This window comes from Leptonotus elevatus, chromosome 5, assembly GCF_054856555.1.
Source record: "Leptonotus elevatus isolate MCC_2025b chromosome 5, RoL_Lele_1.0, whole genome shotgun sequence".
In the NCBI taxonomy this organism is placed as follows: Eukaryota; Metazoa; Chordata; class Actinopteri; order Syngnathiformes; family Syngnathidae; genus Leptonotus; species Leptonotus elevatus.
Window position 1 is genome coordinate 16,960,730 of NC_141243.1, and position 14,057 is coordinate 16,974,786.

At 40.9% G+C, this 14,057-nt stretch overlaps 1 protein-coding gene across 1 annotated transcript in view; it reads left to right on the forward strand.

Annotated features, from left to right (window-relative positions):
- ank1a (ankyrin 1, erythrocytic a) overlaps positions 1-14,057 on the forward strand; it is a 109,272-nt gene that overhangs the window by 58,761 nt on the left and 36,454 nt on the right. The window contains exons 7-14 of the mRNA XM_086076573.1: positions 8,371-8,472; positions 10,770-10,868; positions 11,980-12,078; positions 12,328-12,426; positions 12,608-12,793; positions 12,869-12,967; positions 13,698-13,796; positions 13,871-13,969. Coding sequence (XP_085932699.1) covers positions 8,371-8,472; positions 10,770-10,868; positions 11,980-12,078; positions 12,328-12,426; positions 12,608-12,793; positions 12,869-12,967; positions 13,698-13,796; positions 13,871-13,969 — 882 coding nt within the window. The remainder of the gene's footprint in view (positions 1-8,370; positions 8,473-10,769; positions 10,869-11,979; positions 12,079-12,327; positions 12,427-12,607; positions 12,794-12,868; positions 12,968-13,697; positions 13,797-13,870; positions 13,970-14,057) is intronic.

Consider the following 14,057-nt stretch of genomic DNA (forward strand, 5'->3'; position numbering starts at 1 on the left):
CCGCATGTCACAACCTAGCAGTTTTATGGTGGAGAATGAAATTGAGGTGAGGCCAAATCAGAAAACGGAATACTTCATTGCATCTAATAGTTTTGCAGGACACTATGGCTACGTGCAGGTCTTTTTTTGGGTAAAATCTGACTTTTTTTGATTAAGCATTCACATTACATGCTAATTGCAAACTCAGTCTCTTCTGTGTGAACAGTATGCATCCCCAAAGTGAACAGCACAGAAGAAGATACGTCACTCACAATGCTGTGTTTGCGGAAGTAAATACATATACGGTCCAGCGAAAAAAAGAAAGAAAAAAAAACGTATGGAATTGAGCCGTTCAGACTGACATAAAAAAGTCAGATACAGGTCGCATTTGGGCAAAAAAAAATCTGATCTGGGTCGCATTTGCCTGCAGTGTGAACGTAGCCTATACTAGCAGATACCATTTTCAGAAGAATGCGGTATCAAACAAAAGGAGTGTGACAAGTTGAGGAAAGACAGCTGACAAAGGGACATTATTTATGTTGATTCTTCCCTTCGCTTGTCCGGCACCTCAGGACAAAGGCAATATAGCCACTACAAGTAGCACACGTGGACAGCTGAAGCCCTTTATCCTGTCAACAAGGCGGACTTGACATCGGGTGCAGAGGGCACGTCTGTCCCGAATCTAAATCAACTCTGCAACCAAGCAGGAGTGTGTCTTGGTTTGTTCCAACTTCCCCAAAGAGCTCCACATTCTGGAGCTTAACACATTGCTGATAAGCTATCACGCTTCCACAGAGAGAGACAGTGGAGGCTTATTTCAGAGAGTTCCAGGCCTTTCACAGTGGAAGACGTGCAATTTGTCAAGTATTTATTGTTACTGTATAAGTGCGTCTTATTTTGCTGTGTAGTCCTCACTGCTTTTAGTGCGGACAGGAAATATGTCCCATGTAGTGTTTTTGCCCAGGTTATGGTCCGGTGCTACTGAGTTGTATGTCGCCTTCTTTTTACATAGCCCCCCTCTCGGTCCCTCTCCTACAGCATTTATCTCTCTGCATGGTTTTGGCAGTGATGTGCTTTTCCCAGCGTTTAGCCAGGAGAGGCTGAGAGAGGAGGGGAGAGGTAGAGAAAAGAGGGCCTTTTCAATTGAGGAATGACGGACGCTTTATTAAAGGAGGCAGGGCCTTTTGAGGGGCTGGCCCCTTCATGCCCCCCCCCCCCCTTCCCAAGCCGAGTGTCTGGCCCATTGTCATGGGGTGGTAGCAGCAACCCCCTCGCCAAGCGCTTTGTCACTGTAAGTCACCTCACAAACTGAAACAGATCTGCCCCCCTAAAAAAAACACATCAATTTTCCACAGTAACTCTATTTTGGTCTATTTATGGTCCGTGAACAAATGATTGTGTGGCTGTCACAAAACATACAGGCGACGCAGAGATGGGCGTGACATGTTGGGGAGACAGGACAAGAGAAAGGAGGGATAAAGTGGAGGTGACATTGCAAGTAAATCTTGAATGGTGGAGGGTATGTTAGGTAGAGAACAGAGTAGAGTCTGGAGCATGAGGGTGGAAGATGGCAAGGTTAGAACTCCAAGATTTAGGTGGAAACGTTGGGCGGAACTTTCTCTGGGCAAAACTGAAAACTTTACCCTCAAGGATGTACAGTAGGTAAGAGATTCTTGTTGAGAGTTTGGGGTGCCCATTGGTTTTTGGTTGCTAGCAAAATGTGTGTCTTTAGATACAGACAACATTCCTGTAGAGATAAAACCCTGGGCCCCCTCACCCCACCCTCCCCGTGTCTCTCCACCCACCAAGCCGGGTCCAGCTTACTGAAGTGTGTGCGCCTGTGTGGGTGTGTGTGCCCGTGTTTACGTCGGACGGGGGTTGGCGTGCCCTGCATGGGGCAATTGGAAAGACATCTTTCAATTTGGAAGAAACCGAACGTGCGAAAGACAGTGGAGGGCCAACAGGCATGCCAGTCGAGACCATCAGATTCGGAGTGAGTACTTGCAAACATTTTACTTCTCCTCTTGTGCCCTGTAACGTCTCTCTCAGGTGCTTCATGGAGATTTTGGCCATTTATTACTTATTCCACTGATATTAACTGTTGGGCTCTCAGCTTTAATTCATGTTATCCACCAAGTATTACTATACAATCATGTTTGTTTCTGTCTACTTTTTAAAAGCATGAGCCAAGTTGTTTGTCAAGATGTTTTTGGTAAAAGTTTTTGAAATGAGATGAGACCCATTAATGCAACATGGGAGGGAGCTGATTGCTGAGGATTATCTATGCAAGTTTGGTGTGTGTGCATCCAAGATTAGTGGACATGCGAGTGTATGTGTGTTGTGTTCCTTTTAATCTTGTTTTTGACTTCACTTGTTCCTCTATTTGATGTTCCAATTGTATGATGTCAACCAGGATTAGACGGGTAAGTAAACTTGAGGTCAGCAACTGATTAGCTGGTCAATTAATTAAATCTATTCAGAGTAACTTGATTGAATACTTTATGGACTTAATAATCCAAAGAACCAACAGAGCTACACAACCACTAACTGCCAAGTGTTTCTGATTGCGTACAAGTCTGAGTTTGAGTTATAGGAATCTACCTACACTTTTGTTCTTTATGGTCTAAAAATGAATTGCAGCCAATTTCCACTGTGAAACTTGACTGTGATGTTAAAATGTTCATTCATTCCATTGCCATATGATTTTGTTCTATTAATACATCAGAGTGAGTGATAATAGATTTGTTTCGACATTTGTAGAACAGCAGTAGTTGACTCACTGCAATGTCGTGTTCGATGTAAAATTTTCAAATGTGTCATTCTGCCCCAACGCAAATTTCCACTAAAATAGCACATCACATGTAGATACATTCCTACCTTATGCATCAAGCTTTGATGATTTATTGTGACATTTTCTGAGTGATAGCTGTAGTTTACTTCACTGGGTTTTGCTGTTGACAAGTGCAAACGGATAGATTTTGTTTATTCACACTAATGATACAACCTTGGCAGCTCAAAGCTGTTAGGTTGTGGATCAGTCATCTGGTCATTATAAGATAATGATGTGTACCTAATTAGAGTTACTGTCGCATGGTGTTTACCATATCTCCTGTTTATGAGCTCCAAACAATGAGCTCATGGTTTGACATTAACAATGACAACTCCTCTATAAGCACAGTGGATGAAGTAGAGACATACTGTATGTAATGAGCTGATCAATAAGCAAGGCAATGGGGAGACATGGTGTGTAAGAAAGTAAATAGTAAAGATGGAGATGATGCTTTGTCATTTATGGAGCGCAGATTTCCATACAGACAGGCGTGTTGAGTGAAACATTGTAACCGCTTCATAGGAGTGCTCGCTCGCTTCCTGTAAATGTGCCCGATGCAGAGCGGTCCCACGGGCCTCCATCTGACTGAGTCAACACTTACTACATCTCTGCATCCGGTACCAGCCGCTGCCTGCTCAATCTGATGGATCAGCCTGAGAGACGAAAGCAGAGATGTAGAGGCTAAAGGGGAAAAGGCCCAAGAAAGAAAATCAATGTATTGAGCAAATGCAAGTCAGCAGAAAAGGATGATGAAAAAGCTGTTTAAGAATTTCCATATCCGCTCCTCCATGTTCCTGTAAATTGTATAGAAACACTCTTTTGGGGTGAATTTGGAAAAAAAAAAATTCAGGGCAATTGCCTATTTGTGTAAGTGTGAATTGTTTATAATTTGCTAGGCAGGTTTCCCACCTAGATTAACATACAGTGTAGTAGTGCAAGACTTAAGAGTTGAACCGATTTAAGATTTCAAATTGAATTGCTGACCAACTTAAAGAATCGCTTCAAGTGGTAACACACTATTTGAATTAAGTTCGTCCAAAGTGAATATATTAAGTAATAATTAAGTTAATTCCAAAGTGACTCCAATCCAAAGTATTACGTTTAATGAGTGCTTTTATACATTTACTTAAACTAACCTAATTCAATCGTATGTTACAATATTTTTTTAAGTTGGTCAACAATTCAATATGTAATCTCAAATTGGTTCAACAAGTCACTTTTTAGCGTGTATATGATTTGGTCTTGGTGCTCTTACAACAAAAAGACGGGTGAGAGAAAATGTAGTGAAAGTGTTGCTTTATCGCAAAACTGCAGAGGTCCTCTGAAACAGTATCCAAATCCCGGATGTTTGGCAAGGATAGTCTTCCATTGACATTCTGTGGAAGTGCTACAGGATTTAGCGCACTGGTTACAAGGTCCTAGTTTAATCCCTAGCTTGATTTCCCTTACTGAAGCCAACATATTCAGAATGTGAATCCTGGATGAGTCGTGCTGCTAATAAACAGTTAAAAGTATTACAACACATATTGCATTACTTGTACTGTACTAAATGAATCACTGATGATATACAATTATAATAACTATTTAGACAGCTGAAAGTAATGGTTGACTGTTTTGATACCTCGCTCACCTTCTAAAGATTGCCTTCATATGTGTGCATGAGAAGCTCATTAAAAGCATACAACTGAAACATCAGATGGGGCAAGTTCCTTGTTGACACACGTGTCACTTTGATCCTCTGATCACAGCAGCATGTTTCATATTCTGAATAAATGTCATAGACAAGTGACAAATGTAATTATATGTATCACCTTAACAGACAGTTGAAGCCCACTGAAAACCCGCCAGTGTCTTCTCGAATACAAATCTCTACAATTACATGGTATTTGCATTCTGCCAATTTTGATTTTTTCTGTTGTCGAGTCAAATTGACTTTGTGTTTACTCTCTCACCAACACAATTGAGGCTTTGTGAAAACGGGGATTCTTCAGACGTAGTCATCCATTTCGGAGGATATTGATGTCGCACACAAACACTGAGCTTTCAAACACTGCAGTCCACCGGCGAGTGGGTGATGTCATTCTGACTGCTGCAGCACCAGCAGAGCAGAAAGAAGGTGGTGGGGGGTTCATAACAGCCAATTTTTGGTAAGAACAGTTTTAGCCTCCAGTGTGAGCTAAAGAATTCATTTTTGCCTTCTTTTACTCCAAGCACGTCTTCATTAGCATTACTCAAGCGTGCACAACTGCAATGTCGCTGTGGAGCAGGTTATTGTATCTTGTTTCTTTTCCTACAAATAGAATGATTAATTGGCTCACACAGCTTTGCTCAGCCCTCAAGTGTGAAGCGTGTCCTTTCCCTGGGAATAATCAGGGAGCAACACATTCATCTAAATCATGGCATGACGACATCCCAGCAAACATAGCGCAAGCAACATTTCCAAAACATGTTAAGGGTGTTGTTGTTTTTTTTTATTGATATGTGCTGCATGTCTGTTTATTTCTAAGTGAGGGAATGGGTGGAGTTCATCCATCCTTATCTCCATGCACACACATTTCTTGACGCAAGCAGACACGCATACGCGAATCTGCTTTACTCTGGTGAGAAAGTATGTTTATCATGAACATTGTATTAACATTCAACTCAGCAAGCTGTGACATGAGCTGTGTGTGTGTGAGGGGGGGGGGGGGGGTCTCTAAGGTGTCTCTATGGTGGATGTGTGTCTGCATCAGCTGTGTTTGTTCCCGCAGTGATGACAGGATGTTTCTGGTGTCACCATGGCACTTTTCAAACATTTCATGCAACAGTATGCCTGTTGTCCTTAGTCTATTTTACAACTTTAAAAAAAAAAGTTTTCAATTAGAAACAGATTTACAAAACAGGTTTTACTTAAAAACTTTCCCTTTATTTGACCTCATATAAGTGGCTAAATTTGGCAACTGCTTGTTTTGACTAGTTTCTGTGAGGATATTGTACTCTGCATGCAATAACAATAACTGGGATTCAAGAGGCAACTATGGTGGTTTCTTGTGGTTTCATGCTTGGATGCAAGTGTGTCAGAATTAGGGATTCAACGATAATGGCGATATTGTGATATTAAAATTGCCACCGTATCGTGTCATTTTAAAAGCAGCACATCTGTTAAGAAGGCTCATTCAATTTGTGCAGTTCTAGCACCCTCTGGTGGGTAGTTTATTAGTGCAGTTTAATTTTAATTAAGAATGTTTTGGCCACTGCGGCGGTTATCAACTCACATAAATCAATAATAACACAACACCAGCAAACATTTTTCAACATCTCTGTCCAAAAAAACATTACTTTTCACCCGCTTCAGCCAAATACAGCATTGTGAACTATGATACTTTGCGCGCTGCTGAGCCAATAGCAGCACATGACAATGACGTAACATTCTCAAGCCTATTTCTTTGTCACTGCTGTTATATGTACAAAAACACAATATTGTTGTTGTTTTTTGCCAGTATGAGCTTATTTTTCCCTTTACAATATTGTAGAATTTTTATACAGTATCGCAAGCTTCTTCTTGTTTTAGTTTTTTTTGGTATATCGCCAGCCCCCACACAATATCGTGATAATTATATCATGAGGTTCATATTGTGATATTAATCACATCGTGACATTTGTATATCATTACATGCCTACTCAGAATTAGGGATGGGCGGGTACCATGACCAGGTTTCGAGCAGATAATTCAAGGTATCTGTACTCTTAATGGCTATCGATACTCGTATTGGCCACACTCTTGTGGCTATTTTACGATCAGGAACTACAAATAAGAAGAATATAATATTGCTATTATTTTCATGCAGCTACTTTTGGGGGGAAATTTCATGTATCAAAAGTACTAGTGGTATCACTACTTGGTCACGGTATTGGCGACTACTCAAGAGTTGAGTACTCGTACTGGTAGTGTTCTGAAAAAAGTGGTCTCGAACATCCCTAGTCAGAATATAGATGGAAGGCGTGTGTATTCAAGTCAGGTGTTGGGTTTTCATCTATCTAAAATGGAATTATAAACTATTTAGATGGGAGGCAAACTCAATGAGGCAACAGTGTAAGTAATGCAGAGACACTTGCCCAACCCATCCAGATAAACGTAGACTTTCTATTCACCCCCCCCCCCCCTCCTAATCTTGGTTGTCGTTCAAGTTTGTGAGTGAAAATTTGTCAGTGACTGACTCAGGCAAGTGGCTCAGCAGGGTCAGCGTGTGCACACAAAGCAGCACGATTTATGTCGCTCTAAATGCTTTATTTTGAACTATCCACCAAGAGAAAGTGTTGGTATATATTTTGTCAGGAACAAGGAGTGCATTGCGCATACAATTAATCCAGGAAGTATTTTAGCTGGAGGCAGCTTTTGCTTTTTGAGTTTCTTTTTGGAGTGTGATCATGCCATCCTTTTTTTATTTATTTGAGTGACCTCTCTCAGTGCTTTGCCATTAGAGTCATGCTGAGGCAGTCTTGTGTCGTTTGTTGCTATGCCGCTGCTGCAGGCATGTGGATCCTTTCACTTTTTTTTTTTTTAAACTCAAGCTCACTGCCTCTGTCAAAAGAGAGGACCATCGAGCTGCAACAATAAATGACACATCTTAAGGCACTGTGCTATGAAGTTGAAAAGAGAACAAAAAAAATCTGCTTTAGCGGTATGTGTGATGGGGCATTAAGTGTTGTTCTGTCAGAATGAATGCGTTGCTGAATATGTTGTTTTACTGAAAAGTGTGTTTAGATGGATAGTTGGATTGGAGAGGAAGAGTATGGCGAGCAAGAGAGGAGATTATGCAAATGAGATGAGCGGGTGCAGACTTTGCCGCAGTCAGGTTCTGCTCTTTCTTGCTTCTGCGCCTTACATGCTTGTCTGAGTGATGATGTTTGAGCAGCGCCCCCACCTGTCCCGGAGTGACATGAAACTAGTCCAATCAAGCAAAACATACATGATCATAAAGTGCCAGGTGTATGTGACCACACAGTTCATTGTGACTTGTTGCTTTAGCTGGCAGTGGTTATGAGTATCGAATGACTATATTTTGGGTGGTTTGGGCGTTACAACGAGAGATGGGAATATACCTCCAGCTAATCTGGATTTAAATTGTCTTTGCTTTGGGAAATTGTTTTTGTTTTCAAAAATGTTGATTCAACATTTTGTCACCTTTTATTGGGGTCCCAACAACAATGATGCAGAATGATAATCTTGTCTTGTATGGCAAGAACGCAAATAAAGCTAATAAACACCTCACATGCCGTTTGCTATACCCATAAACTTCCATTGGACTATCTTGCTCGGTGAAATCATGGCTTTAGGTGACCTACACATCTATCACAGCATTCAATGCACTTGTTTATTAGTGCAGATGTTTTTAAAATGCACTACCAAAAAGAAGAATGATCTTAAGCGAGGAGGGAAATGAGTGGAGAGATTATCTTGAACAGTCCACATCCTTAACCCAACTGTCTTTCTCTATTTTCCTCTTTATTCCTCTTCTTTGTGTGTCCTTTACTTTACCCCGTATCCCTCCCTCCTTTCCTTTTGTCCGTTTTGTTTACAGGCAGATGCTGGCAACAGTTTTCTCCGAGCCGCGCGTTCTGGCAACCTGGACAAGGCTCTGGAACACATTAAGAATGGCATTGATATAAATACAGCCAATCAGGTGAGAGAGTTGCAGGACCTCCATTTTCAGGATTTGATCAAAATGAGATTTCAGTACAAATGAAGCAGATCTCTGTATGTATAACACCACTTTTAAACACTAAGAGAAATACTTGCACTATGTGACCTGCTGGATTGCTGTCTTTGTCACCTTTAGATGTTCTGTATTTTGGATTTAAATCTTAGATGTGCATGATGTGTGCAGTAATCCATGTGCATATAGTTGTTGGTGCCGTTGCGCTCTGCCATGTACTGTTTATGCATGCTGAGGCCTCCAGGGCAGGTAATGAATGGGCAAATGGCATCTTCTTTGCCCCACCTCTTTCACCCTGCATCTTTTTTCTGATACTTGTTCTCCATGGTAATAGGCCACGGATTGCTGCCCTCAAGCACTTGTAACATGACCAAAAGTGTGTGCGTGCGTGCGTGTACGTGCGTGCGCGTGCGTGCATGTACGTGCGTGCGCGTGCGTGTGTGTGGGAGTACAATCACACTTTGTTAAAGTCTGTCCTCAACATCATGTCATTCGTTATGTAGACCTCGATAACACAGACCACCCAGAGCAAATGCACATGCACAGCAATAACAATAACATTGTTCCAATTGAACCTAAAATTTACTAGTTAACATTCAAAACTGCCTTTGGACAATGACATTACATTTGAAATTGTAATTTAAAAGCTAGTTTTGGTTGTAAATTTTTTGCTTCGTGTTTAAGCCCCGTAAAGTGAAAAAAAAATCATGTACATTTGGCACATCACAGGAGAGTGTTCTTAACAAAATATCCCACAGTGGAAAGTATTTAAAGGGACAGTGTGCCTACATTTTCAATTTTCAATGTTAACTCACTGAAAAACCCGCTATTAATTTCATCATATGCAAAAAAAAAAAAAAAAAAAAAATTGTAGCACTTCAACGTCCATTTTTTAAAAGTATATATATAATCCTAGGTCTGGTAATCGCTAATTATACTACATGGGTCGTGCATCACCTTACAGGAGGCCGACATGTTTCGCCGCCATCTTGCTGCCACGGATACCCGAAGGAGAAAATCTTGTGTGTGTGTGTGTGTGTGCTTCAAAATGCACATGTCTCAAATTAAGGTTGTTGCATTCTAATAATTCACAACTAGATGGCACAAATTTCGACATTTAAAAAGAGGCCGTCTACGTTCTCAGATGCTGTGGGTGTGTCCACTAAATGCACTGAAATCACGCATTGCTCAAATGAAAATCAAATACCACTTCTTCGACCTGGAAAAAACTTCATCTCGCATCTTCTTTACCGCATACACATAACTTACGTTTGGACCACAAACATAACAAAACAAATGTATCCGCTTCAAGCGTCTGGTGACTACAATTATTAATTTTTTTCCCCCCACACCGCGACAAGGCGCTCTCAGCGGCCATACTAGCGTCACGTGACGCCTTTGTCCACAAACTGGCTGTCATTTATCAGATGTTTCAAGAATTTTTACTTCTTTCGTCTTCTACATGGCGAAGCGTGGTCTGCCAAACATTGTGAATGACTTTCTTTTTCATTAAAGTCAAGATACGAAATAGAGTGCACATGCACTGTCTATAAAAAATAGAGCCCCAGGTGTCAATGATAAAAATTGCTGATTGTGACTTTGACATGATGCATTGCCATTCTGCCTGTGTGACTGACCGTAGTGTAATATTTTAGTCCAAGGGGGGTCTTTAGAATGACTTGTTCACCAGTACACTGTTTCCCTTTCTCTCTCAACCCAACAACAGCCTCCCCCTCCGTGTTAGTATGCTGTTTATTTAATTTGCCCTCATTTTTTTATTTGCATTTTCCTCCCTTGTCACACCCCTCTCCTGTGTTTGCAGTAGAGTGATGGTCTGCTGTGGTCTCTCCACTCAGAGGAATAATATCAGTGGTGTGGGAAAGGTCCAACCTCACATGTCCTGTGCGGCTGAAGGAAGGCTGTGTGAGGTCAGACCTATCCCACACGGCTTGTATTCTTCCCAGCCACGAGACCAGCGGCCTGCCATCTCGCTCCAGTCCTCCTCCTCTGCCGCCGTCCGCTTCTTCTGCTGTCATTATCATTAATCAAATGAAAATGGTTTCATTCTCATTTTCATCTTTTTAGACTTTGTTTTTGCTAATGATCTGTGGGTTGCTGTGGTTTGTGTTTCAGCTTTTGTGTCAACAAGCCACATTTTTAGTGCATATGGTCTATATACTCCATGTCTCTGCTTGGTTACTTGATGGCATTGTCATTTAATCGTTGTGTAATCCCTTCACTATAAAAATATTTTTTCCCCATAGAATGGGCTCAATGGGCTTCATCTGGCCTCAAAAGAAGGCCATGTCAAAATGGTGCTGGAATTACTTCACAATGGCATTGTACTGGAGACTACTACAAAGGTAACGCACTCAACAGCATTGTGTCTGCACTCTGCAGCAATAGCATTTTTAACAAATCTGTTAATGAAATGCATATGCAGGTCACGTCAAGTGTTATAACAATCTTTGCATTGTTATTTTAGCTAATCAGTGAAGAAAGTCATGCACATGAAACTGCATAATAAAAATAATGGCATATAAATTAAAAGGGAAACCTTATATTTGGACTGATTATGCAGTTAATTTTAAATTGCACAAAATTCATCACAAACCATTCAGAGTTTAAACAAGTGAAAAAGTATCATGTGATTTAGGTGTCAAATATGACACGCTGACCTGGCTAGAGCCAGTATAACCCAGACTGTGTGAAGAATGGAACAGATCAAAATCATTTTTGGGTTCTTATGTGGGTTATTCGTTTTGAATAACCCAATTGAATTGGGTCAAAATTGAACCAACCCAACTTAGTGAGGTATTTTGTCGGCAGTATACACTCTAAAAACAGTTAGGTTAGAAAGAAAAAAAACTGGGTCAAGAATGGACCACCCCAACTTTTTTGTTATTTAACCCAAAAATCAAACCCATTTTTGGATTATGTGGGTTATTCATTTGACCCAACTTTTTGGGTTAGTTGAATAACCCAATTGAATTGGGACAAAAAATGTACTGACCCAACAAGGTATTTAGCCCCAAATGTTGGGGCAAATTAAATTAATAACCCATAAATCAACCACATTTTTGGGTTGTTTTGTGGGTTATTCATTTGACCCAAGGTTTTGGGTCAATTGAATAACCCAAAATGTTGGTTCAGTCCCTTTTTGAGCCAATTTGGATACATTTTGAGCCAATTGTTTTTAGAGTGTACGTTCAAACCGTTACCAACCAATCTTTTTTCTTTCTTTTCTTCTGAGTTATGACCAATCACATTAATGTTGATGCAATCGACAGTATACACATTGCCTTTGGCTTATTGAAGTGGTTGTTTAAAGAAAGAAGTCAATTAATCCCTTATCATTGCATGCACATATTATGTACACCTCTGGTATATGTCAGCAGACAGAATGACCAAACTGTTCAAACATGTTGAACAATGTAGCTGTGTAATCTTGTCCCCATGAATCTGTTCACCCAGAAAGGAAACACGGCTCTGCACATTGCAGCCCTGGCAGGGCAGGAGCAGGTGGTCACAGAGCTGGTTAACTACGGGGCCGACGTCAATGCTCAGTCCCAGGTGAGGCCTCATGCTGTGTGTTCGTTCTCTCAGCTGCTTTTCAATCAGGCGCCTACTGTGAAACCATTGTATTTTGTATTGTATTGACAATAGCAATGTTCACACGTGTCTTTGCTTCTATATTTCTGTGTATCGGTGTGCATCTTTGTGTGTGTGTATCTGTAACTTTCTATCTTGTTGTCGCTTTTGGCATCTGTGCTGTGTGTGTGCGCGTGTGTGTATGCGGGTGTGTGTTTATTTCTGAGACAGAAGGGTTTCACTCCACTCTACATGGCTGCACAAGAAAACCATCTAGAGGTTGTGAAGTTTCTTCTGGAGAACGGGGCTAATCAGAGCCTTCCAACTGAGGTACCAGAGAACAGGAGACCTTTTCAATCAGTAATCTGACAAATCTCTTCAATACTATCCTGCTGATCCTGAATCATTGTCAAACCATCGTGTTGTGTGCTCATCAGCTTTCGCCGCTGACATTGCTCTAATTGTCTGCGCGCAATCAGCCTGCCTTCTGAGTGTCTGCTGTCTTCTACAGGATGGATTCACTCCTCTGGCCGTAGCTCTACAGCAGGGCCATGAAAATATTGTAGCCCTGCTCATCAACTACGGCACCAAGGGGAAGGTCCGCCTCCCTGCGCTGCACATTGCAGCACGCAATGACGACACACGCACAGCTGCTGTGCTTCTGCAGAATGACCCGAACCCTGATGTGCTCAGCAAGGTATGCGATGCTGCGGGTTGTTAAGATAATCCATTGAATGAGTGACAATTAAGTACCAGATGGGTTTCCTTGCAGACTGGATTCACACCCCTCCACATTGCTGCACACTATGAAAACTTGAACGTTGCTCAACTTCTTCTCAACAGAGGAGCCAATGTCAATTTCACCCCAAAGGTACGAACTTAGTAAACCCAATTTTATCATGGAAGATACTGGGCAGACCTAACAGCAATAGATGAAAATGTACAATATAGACACCACATACACATTTTTTAGCCTCCACGTGCTTTAAACTATTGCTGTCAAACGCAAAAAAAAATTTACCTAATTAATCGCACAATTTCTGTAATTAATCGCAATTAATCACATTTTTCTACTTCTGCTTTTACTTTTTTCTTGAAAGCTTATAACAGATATTTACTTGAATAAAAACGTATATAATAGTGTGCTTAGTTCAAGCTGTTTATTTGACACTCCTACTTGAAATTGTAAACTGACACATAAAACAAACAAGAATAAAGCATTGGATATTTAAACATCAAAGTGCGTTGTTGCGCACAATGCTATGGCCGAATGAAAATTTGTGCAGATTACAGTAATTACAGACTTTCAAAACAAACAACATCTACTTTAACACACGGAGCAGCGACTCAAACAAAAAGAGCATACAACAACACTCACAGGCATAATGTAAGAACAGCGACTATTACTGCTGTTTGGGACTTGCAGACTTTTTCTGCCTCTTCTATTGACTGGCATGTTTTGGTGCAATGTGATACTACACTGAAACTTCTAATTTGTACTTGCCTATGAAAATGAATAAATAATTCCAATATAGTACAGCAGCAGAGAATGCTCATGTGCGTTGTTTCTTTTTGCTCATTTCATGTATATATTTATATAGAATGGCATTACACCTCTGCACATTGCATCCAGACGTGGGAATGTGATCATGGTCCGACTCCTCTTGGATAGAGAGGCACAAATAGATGCCAAGACCAAGGTGCAGCATCTTATCACGGTTTTGGATTCACTCCATGCTTTTCACTGCCACTAATAGATACTGTCTCTCACCAGGATGAGCTCACTCCTCTGCACTGTGCATCCAGAAATGGTCACGTCAGAATAATAGAAATTCTTCTTGACAACGGAGCCCCCATCCAGGCCAAGACCAAGGTAATCCATTATGAGTCGAGAACTGTGCTGACTTTTTTTTTTTTAAGAGGCAAAATAAAATGAATGTTTGTCAAGAGACCTGAATGCC